The sequence below is a fragment of the Marmota marmota genome, unplaced genomic scaffold (assembly GCF_001458135.2).
Source record: "Marmota marmota marmota unplaced genomic scaffold, marMar, whole genome shotgun sequence".
In the NCBI taxonomy this organism is placed as follows: Eukaryota; Metazoa; Chordata; class Mammalia; order Rodentia; family Sciuridae; genus Marmota; species Marmota marmota.
This window is the reverse complement of record NW_026000142.1, coordinates 22692831-22702656: the sequence shown is the minus strand read 5'-3', so window position 1 is coordinate 22702656 and position 9826 is coordinate 22692831. Positions and strand designations below refer to the sequence as shown.

General features: G+C 39.3%; 1 protein-coding gene across 1 annotated transcript in view; it reads right to left on the bottom strand.

The window, feature by feature from the left end:
- The window catches only part of Lamb1 (laminin subunit beta 1), a 68161-nt gene that overhangs the window by 39742 nt on the left and 18593 nt on the right, over nt 1–9826 (bottom strand). Inside the window, exons 8-12 of the mRNA XM_015488333.2 lie at nt 8587–8707; nt 6865–7053; nt 6409–6588; nt 6162–6274; nt 4328–4407 (exon numbers count right to left, since the gene is read on the bottom strand). Of these exons, the coding sequence (XP_015343819.1) occupies nt 4328–4407; nt 6162–6274; nt 6409–6588; nt 6865–7053; nt 8587–8707 (683 nt within the window). The remainder of the gene's footprint in view (nt 1–4327; nt 4408–6161; nt 6275–6408; nt 6589–6864; nt 7054–8586; nt 8708–9826) is intronic.

Here is a 9826-nt window from a genome sequence, read left to right as displayed (position 1 = left end):
GACAAGAACAAAGAGCATGATGGAGGAAGTGCGCAGAGATGGCCAAGATCAGACCAGATCGTCACTGTGCCACCCCCATTCCTGTCTGTGTCTTTACCTCCTTTTCCTCTCAGCTAGAAGGCCCTCCCCACCCACCTAATCTTCATCAGTTTTCACGACTGGTGCTCAAATCTGATCTTATCCACAGTGAGACACTTTCTGGTGTTCAAGTAATAACAAAAATCACATGTGATAGAAATGGTATGCTTTTTAATATTACATGTTCCACCAGTCTCCTTGTAAAATAAAAACAGGTTCAAGTCATTGAATCAGTAAGATAGAATAATGACAAAATAAATAATACTCTTCGGTAGGCACTGTCAGCCTCCAAAGATGTCTATATCCTCTTCTCTGGAATCTGTGGATATGGCAAAAGGGACTTTACAGATGTCTTTTAGGTTAAGAACTTTGAAATGAGGAGATTATCATGGATTATCTGTGTGGGCTCCATCTCAGCACATGAGTTCTGAAAGGTGGGAGAGGCAGGCAGAGAAGTAAGCCAGGATCTGACCCACCATGGCTGGCTTTAAGATAGAGGCAAGGGCCCTGAGCAGCTTCTAGAGGCTGGGAATGGCCCTTAGATGACAGCCAGCAAGAAAATGGAAACCTCATTCTATGACTGCAAGAAACTGGACTCTGCCAACAACCACCGTAAGCAGGAAACAAATTCTCCCTTACTGTAGTAAGGCCCTTAGAATGCCATATGGCCCCATGGACATCTTGCTTTTAGTCTGCTGAGACTGACCTGAAGTGTAAAATAACAAATTTATATGTTTTTAGCCACTAAAGTGTGGTAATTTATTATAGAAGCAATAGTAAAACTAATATAGGCCCTATGTTTTTCCAATAGGTGAAGACAGATTTTTTTTAAAACAACAGAGACTTCTCATAAAAATTAGCAGCATTTAAAAATTTTTTGGAAGAGTTTTTAATTTTAATTTAAACAGTCATGTGCAAGGAAAATACAATTTTAACTTTTCCCTATTACTAAAGAATTAAAATTATAGTACAGAAAGCATCATTCATAATAGCCACCTAATAGCTCAATACTGTCATCTCCTCCATACGTCTGATTTCAATTAAGAGTTGGTTCCACCCTGGTTATCAACAAAACCACCCATTCTTTCCGGGGCAGCATCACCCTATCATCTCAACTATACTTTCTAATTGGTAGGAGCTGTTTCTAGTATCCCTTATGTCCACATCAGGGTAATTGGTAAAGGATTAGATAAACCATAATCATTCAATACACTGATGAAAATGTCTATTTTATTCTATTTATTCTGCTCTGGTTTCAAAGTCGATAACTTTGAGCCACCCATTTATTGAGTACTGTGCTGAGTGCCATGGGAGATGTAAAAACTACACTGTCTGGAGACCTTTTAAACAAAGTTGTAACACAAAACAGAATAAAAGTGGTAAAGAGATGCAAAAATAAGGTGCTGCTGAAACACTGAGAGAGGGCTAGAGCATCAGTATAAGAAGCAGAAATCTTCCCCAAAGTGGTGGGGGCTCAAGCCAGATATGGAGGGCCTAAGTTTAATTAAGGAAACAATTTTGAAGAATGCTGTAAAGATGTTTATCTTTTTCAATGTTTCTGAACATACTGTTTACCTAGCAACCACTGCCACTAATTCTTATTTAGTAAAGCAGGCAATCTGCCAGGCAAAATTTCTTTAACCTGGCTTGAATTATATTACTTAAATTAGATCTTCTTTAAATATTAAAAATTTCAGATTAGCAGTGGACTGAATAGACACGATCACTAAGCTTTTACTGTACCATCAAAAATCCATTTGGCTCGCAATACATTTTTAAATGTGGAAAATTTCAAATGACTTCATTCTGTCCCTGGCTTAAGTAACTAAGGATTGTTGAGGATCACATTTAGAGATTGCCTAAGGAGTGCGTGATTACTCACTCCATCTTAAAAACTGTTTTGTTTTTCAGATTCCTTTACTCAACTGGCATTTAGTTAATACCTACTATGTGTCTGAGGCAAGTGAAGGAATTCTGTCAGCTAAAAGGTATTTATGAGTGCTTACTCCAAATCAAACACCCAGCAGATATTTTCTGAGTGCCACTGACACACCACAGTCTCCTAGTAGGAGCAGTGCTTTAGGAGACGGGACCTCGGGGACACGTAGAGAAATTCCTCTTAGGGGAAAACACTGGGGAAGACAAACACCTCTAGAGACCAATAGAGTAGCAGGACTAGAAGACATCTTTAAAGGATGGGTCTTTAAAGGCTGACAAGTCTTGTCAATCAGATGACTACCTGCTTTAAAATCTTTGACTAAAATTTTTTTGTTTCCAAACTTTCGATGAACACATTCTGGATTTTATTAAGTTTTGCAGGAGACATTGAAGGGCAGCCAGGGGCAGTGTGTGGGTGGAGACATGCAGGAAATGTGTGTGGAACAGAGAAAAAGAGGAAGGGAGTGTAAAAAACAAAGCACTTAGGATAAAGGAACATAGGACATTCCTGAGTTTAGGACATAATTTGGAGAAATACGTAGGTTACTTCCATTAGCTCAAGGAGAGCTGTGGGAGTGAGGACAGCTCTCTATGGAGGAATCAGTTGCTAAAGGAATCAATAAGCCTTCGGGAGCCACAAAGGAGTCAGAGAAGGGATTCCACAAGCAGACAGCAGTTAATCTTTTTTCCTGCTTTTGACTTATTCCCTGGATGTTTTCTAAGAACAGAAACTCTCGCTGGAGTTGCAGAGACTACAGGCCATACTGAGTCTACAGCACAATGTGCAATGGAACAAACCCAAATAAAGAGGCCAAACAGAACATGTTCTTGAGACCCCAAACATCTCATTCCTTCCCAGTGGACTACCATGGTGTTGGGAAATGACCTTGTAAGAGAACTGAGTTTTGAGTCCAAGAAGCTTGCTCAATGAATTCAGCATGTTCTCCAAGGGGAGATTCAAGATGACAAGGGAACATCTGTTGAGTCTCTCAGCCATCACTTACACTGACTTTACCAGATGTTCTGACTCTGATCCAGTGAGAGACCAAAATTCTCTGGGGCTCAAAGGCGATTTATTAAACTCCCACAAATTGAGCACCTTGCCAAATGTGTATTATAATTTTTGGTAGAGCTTCATGTTCCTTCTATTCAAGAAATACTGGCATATTTTTGTAACTAAAGAATTACTATACACAGTTTTTATTTTTGGATTTGGAAGCTACCAAAAAATAAAAAAAGAAAGAAACAAACAAAATAAAAAGATTCTCCACGTAAGTAAAAAAAAGAATCTGTTTTCCATCTGTTAGATTGGCAAAAAAATAAAATGTTTAACGATATCAGCTGTTTCTGGGGATGGGGAAAAGTTATTTTCATAATCCTCTGGCTGGAAAGTCAACTGGTATAATCTGCCTGGAACAACCTGACATTCTCTATTAAAATAAAAAACGTGCATGTACTTTGACTTGGCACTTTCATCGCTGGTAACCTGGTCTACAGAAATATCTCTAAACGTTCATCAAGATAGCAAGTATATTCACTGTAACATTTTTAAAAAGGAAAAAAGATGAAAATAAGCCAAGACATTTTTACATGTTAAAGTGCCAAAGAGCTATTGAAAAGAAAGAGGTAGATAAATACAAGCTGATATGGAAAAGGTTCTACAGATGAAAAAGACCAAGTTTCAGAATATAATACACACGTTTCTTTTTTAAAACCCTGAATAAAAGTAGAAAACAAGGAGTTCATGATTTTCTTTGAATTCATCTGTCCAAAAAAAAAAAATTACTAAAACTTAACATGTCATTTTAAAAGAAATGAGAAGGAATATCAATCTTTTCCATGTTTTATTGGTGCACTATAGAATATCAATTTTAATAGTTTAACATATTAAACTATTAATTTCTAGGGAGATATAAGAAGCTGCTCATAGTGGCACTTCTAGGCAGTGCTTAGAAGAGAATTGAAAGTGAGAACAAGAAAAGAAACACTTTTCACTTTATACCTTTCTGAACTTATTTTTTTTTTTTTTAACCATGGGCATACATGGCTTCCATTGACGAAAAATACTGAAAAGGAAAACACCACCATAAAAACTCAAGTAATGCAAGTATACTAGAAGGTTTCAAAGCTAGATCCTGGAATAAAATATTGAAAATACAGAGACTGCGGGTACCAATAATTACCAGGTATTAAAACCAAAGATGGACATACTCTGTATAGCTTAAGAGTCAATAGACACTCAGGCTGCTCCTAGATGTGCTGACCTGCCTCAGTGGCTGTGGTAAAGAGCATAAAGTGGAGCTCCACTCACCTGTTGTTGAATGCTCCCCCGAAGTCACAGTCACAAGGTCGACAGCCATCCAGATCGTTGCTCAAGCCCCAGTGCTGTGGCTGCAGAACAGAAAAGATGAAAAGAGTAAAGGTGGGTTCCTGGAGCTGCACAACACACCACAAGGAACAAGTCACAGGGTGGTTTTGATTTTTCCACCAAAGACAGCTGACAGAAGAGACATTCTGAAATAATGAACCCAAGTTTGCAGGTCACAGGAGGCAGAGGATTATAGGTAATCACATGACAGGGTCACATCAGACTCCTTTTCTTTGTGCAATTAATGAGTAAGCAGTACAGATACCAATTTTCTTCATTTGAATTATGCTGGCAGTAAGTCACAGCAAATATTTGGCAGGACTTTAATTTTCCCTCAGTTCAGTTTGTCATAAATCCCACCAGGAAAGCCTTTCAAGGATTCACCTGTGTGGAAAGACCACATAGATTCTTCTCACAACTGGAGGGTGAGGAGACCATTAAGTCTTTGGGGCATTTGAAATGGGAAAAAAAAAAAAAAAAGAAGAAAGAAAGAAATGGGACAGTATCTATCAGGGAAGATGATTTCTAAACCTCAAAAATGAGCAGATTAAAAAGAGGCTACCCAAGCTGGGCATGGTGACATATAACTATAATCCTAGTGGTTTAGGAGGCTGAAGCAGGAGGATTGAAGCCAGCCTCAGCAACTTAGCAAGGATGTAAGCAACCAATGAGACCCTGTCTCAATAAAAAAATAAAAAGGGTTGGGGATATGGCTCAGTGGTTAAGCACCCCTGAGTTCAATCCCAGGTACCCAAAACAAACAAAAACTTACCAATTTAAATCAGACTTCCAGAAATCTATTTATAATCTATCAGGATTATATACAAATACATTTTTTTAATGGTGATAAATGTAAGAATACCATAGAAAATGCAGAATAATGTTTTTAAACTGTTCTCAGGATTACTCCACCCAAGGCTAGGGATGTAGCTCAATGGTAGAGGGCTTCTGTCTGGCACATGCAAAGCCCCGGGTTTGCATGTGCTAGAAAAAAGCCCTCTACCATTGAGACTTACATTTATAACCAAATGGATCTCAAGCATCAAGCAAAAACAACAAAAACCCATTCAATCGTTTTGGTGAACTTTTTTTGTGTATTTCCTTCCATATTTTGTTTTTCTTGTTGGATATTTTTTCCTACATAATCAAGACATTATTCATGCCCTGTGTTTTTCTGTTAAACAGCAGAAGTGTTTCCTCATGATATTGTCATTTTCAACAGCAATCAATTTAGCACTGTATGGAAATCTCCAAATTTACTTAACTATTTTCCCACTCTTGTTCCCAAGTCTTCTGCCATGATTAATAAAGAGGCAGTGAGTCCTGTGAATAATCTTTGTCCAATTTGGTGATTATTTCATTAGGACAGATTCCCAGAAGTGGGATTAGTGGGTCAAGGGGTATGCACATTTCCACAGGCTACTGAGACGTAGCTCCAAAATGCTTTCCAGAGTATGAACCAGTCTGCATTTCTATCAGCAACAAACAAGTGTGAGCCCTCATTATGTCTTCACTAATAGCAAGTATTCTCATTTTTAAAAACTTACTAGTTTGCCTGTAAAAGTGGTATTTCACTGTGGCTTTATTTTATAATTTTAACTGTGAACATCTTGTCAAATTATTCACTAGGAATTCCTATATCGTGAACGTTCTACTTGTGTCTGTTAACATTAACACATAAGGGGTGCTGGTAGACTCCATCATGGTAAAAAGCGTACTCTATTAAAACATGTCATGTTCACTAACTGTTCATCCCATGTGATTAGGATTTACCTACCAGACACTGGTCACAATGCTGTCCTGTCACCAGACGCTTACAGTAGCAGTAACCAGTCTCAGAATCACAAGGATTTCCGCCAGGAATCGTTCCCAGAGGGTTGCAAGCACAAGCTTTATTAAAGACAAAGTGAGACAAAAAAACACACAAAGTGAGTCCAAAGTCACTGTTTGGTTTTAGAATTACAAAGTAAAATGGGAATTGGGTACATGGGAGAACTCCCAAACTTCTTACTAAACAGACTTACATTTACAACCAAATGGATCTTCAGCACTTAAGTCATAGAAGCCTTCTTTGCAAATATCACAATGTTCTCCTTCCACGTGCAATTTACACCGACACTGACCAGCAATGAGACCAGTAGAAAAATCAGTGTAACTGTCACAGATTCCCCCATTCTGAGAACCTGCTGGGTCACAGGTACATTCTAAGAAGAAGAAAAAGGAGCAGGTTAAATGGACCAGAAAAGACAATGTATTATTATGTAAATACACTGTTACCTTCCACCTTCAAAATCTCACAAAAATTAAACCAAAGAAGGTTCAACTATCAAGTAAATTCCACTCCCAACAGCCCAGGAAGCAACTAAACTAACCATACTTGGCCTGCTGCTCATACTGAGCTCAGAGAGGGATGTTACTACAGACAATTCCATGTGAAAGGTAACCTAAAGTAGGTCCCAATGTGACATATCCCCACATACTTTCGCAGAGATTAGGATCTCGGATATCCCTCTCCGGGTGCTGGTAGTAAAACGGTTTGCACTGCTCACAGTTTCGTCCCATGGTGTTGTGCTGACAATCATCACACACTCCCCCGCTGACATTCCCAGTGGCCAGGAAGACGGCCATGTCAAAGTGGCATGAGCTGGAATGTTCGTTGCAGTTACACTCTGTATAACAAGACCAATGTAAAGAAAAGACGTTAAGCCACTTATCAACAGAGTCTGCAGGAATAAGGCTCATGTAAACTGAGTTCAGAAAGAAGAGCAATCAATAAGAAGGCATAATCTCACTAATGATACTGGTTCAAACCCTAAATCAGGTTGGAAACTAAAAATGTGAACTCTCTGAAGCAAACATATTTATCTGTGAAAGAAAATGGGCTATTAAAAAGGAAAAACCCTCGAGGGAAATTCTCTTGGAAACGTATGATCAGAAGGACAGCTGCCAGTCCACTGAGGGTATCCACAGGTCCCATTCAGTGGGACTGGGTGAAAGTACTCCAAAGGACATAAGGTGGTACATTCCTAGGAAAGCCTGTTTGGACTCCCTGTTTGGAACAACATGGTATGAAGTATCATTTTCCCTTTTCCCTATTCCTACCAGCACATCAGGCCTCTTTGGTAAAAGAGGTAAAGCTCTTTGGTAAAAACTGAGATTTTGTTGCGTTGTATTTTGTTTTGCTTTTGGTATTGGGGGATAGAACTCAGAGGTACTTTACTACTGAATTATATCCCCAGCCCTTTTTTGTTTTGGGACAGGATCTAAACTGTTGAGGGCCTCACTAAGTTGCTGAGGCTAGCCTCAAAGTTGCAATCCCCCTGCCTCAGCCTCCTGAGTCACTGGGATTAAGGCATATACCACCGCACCCGACAAAATTGAGGTATGTTTAACAGCCATCTAGCCAACCTTCTCAGATGTATTTCCTTCCTCTAGCCTCTTTGGCAGTCATCCAACCTGGCTCCAGTCATCTCACTCATGCTCAACACAAGGGCATACCAACTGCTCTTGTCTGGCTCTCCTGGGGCTCTACACTCTCAGCTTCCCCACTTGCCTCTGCCATAGGACGTCCCACAGAGGGACGTCCGTGTCCCTCTCCTCCAGCAACCTCAAGTACCACTCATCAAGGGCCAGCTGGGTGCTAACTGCTTACAAAGCAGTGACCACTCCTGCTTTCACTGGTTTCTGAACTTTTAGAACATTCTTCCTAGCGAGGGCAGAGGAACCCTCTTAAAAGGGGAGGAAAAGTGTATGAAATCAGAGCAGGTGGGAAGGGTGTTGCTTCACACTTCTGTACTCCTCTGCACAGAGAATAACATTGGGAATTATCCAGAGGGCGCAGCTGGCTGGCACGGAATTGAGGCTGAAAACCCTACTCCATCTCTCTCTGGCCTTAATGATCCACCATGCCATATTTTTCTTTCATTTTCCCTCATATCATCTTGTCTTAAAAACAGGTATGAGATCAAGGACAACAACTCGGTCTTCCTGGGTCAGTGCCAAACACAGAGGGGCTGCTCAGTAAATAGTAATTTTTGTTAAATTAACTGAATGCATACTATTGGTCTCCTGGAAATATCACGGTGAGCCTGGGAGAAGTGTGTAACTTTTCTTCCTCTTCAAAACAGCTCACTGTTTGGGCACTGTGAACCAGAGAACTGGAATCCCAATTGATTCAAAACCTCCCCAGGGCTGAGACTTACTTTTACAGGCATTGCTGTTCCGACCTTCGGCAGGTCTCCAGGGCAAATCATGGTAGAAATCCATGCACAGTTCACAGTTTAAGCCCTTTGTATTATGCCTGCACATGCAGTGTCCATGGACCTTGAAAATTTAAAAACAGGGGCCAGCAAGGTCAGGTCAGAGAAACTAATGGCCAAACTGTCTCCACAATCAATAGAAAATATAAACCCCTTTCCACACGAATTGCTAGCTTGCCACAGTGAGGGTTTCCTCGATTTATCTTCTTCCTCTCCCAGCAAGTTCTATCCATTTCATAGAGGGCTATAATTCCCACTCTAGAATAGTTCCTATGACATAATGGATGCCCAGTATTTTATCATCCATAAAAATAACTCAGATAAACAAAATTTGCTAATTTAAAAAAGTAAACTAATTACTTAATAATTTTTTAAAAAAACTACTGTAATAGAAACTTCAAAAGTCACCATGCAGAACTATATCTGGAGACCAATTCATATTACTGCAAGTTTTGCCACAAGGCCAAATAAATTGGGGGGAGAGATGCTAGAAATTAGAACCAGGGGTGCTTTACCACTGAGCTAAATCCCAGTCCTTTTTATTTTTTATTTTCAGATAGGATCTAAGTTGCTGAACTTGTGATCCTTCTGCCTGAGCCTCCAGAGTAGCCAGGATTAAGGCTGCATTATCATGCTCAACCCAGATAACCATTTTTTAAAAAGTTATTTGCTTTAAAAAAAAAAAAAAAAAAAACTTTAGACATAGCACTTTTTTCAACCAAAATAAAAATTTAAAAATCAAATATTTTTTATCCTTTAAGTCAGAAAACAAAATCCCAGAAAGATACAATCTAATTTGCTGCACTATTCATGTTATTTAGCTATAAAACATGTATGCTTGGGACTCCTGAGACATGCAAATGATAAACTATTTCTGCTCATCATATATGTACGTAATGGGTATTTCACTTTGACACTAGTTTCTATAAAACTGAATTCAGAAACAGAACTAACAGGCCCCTTTGGACTTGCTCTGACAAGACTGAAGGTAGCTGAAAGTAAAAAGTCCTCTCACTACAAAGTGGTTTTATAAAAACTGAAAAATGGTCCAAAGCTCATACCATGAGACTCTACAGTATCTGAGCAAACAGAACAACATACTCTGACAACCATGAGAGTAACATGACATTTGCTATGCAGCAGATTTGTTACATTGGAAAGTAACTGCATAATCTACCTGGCA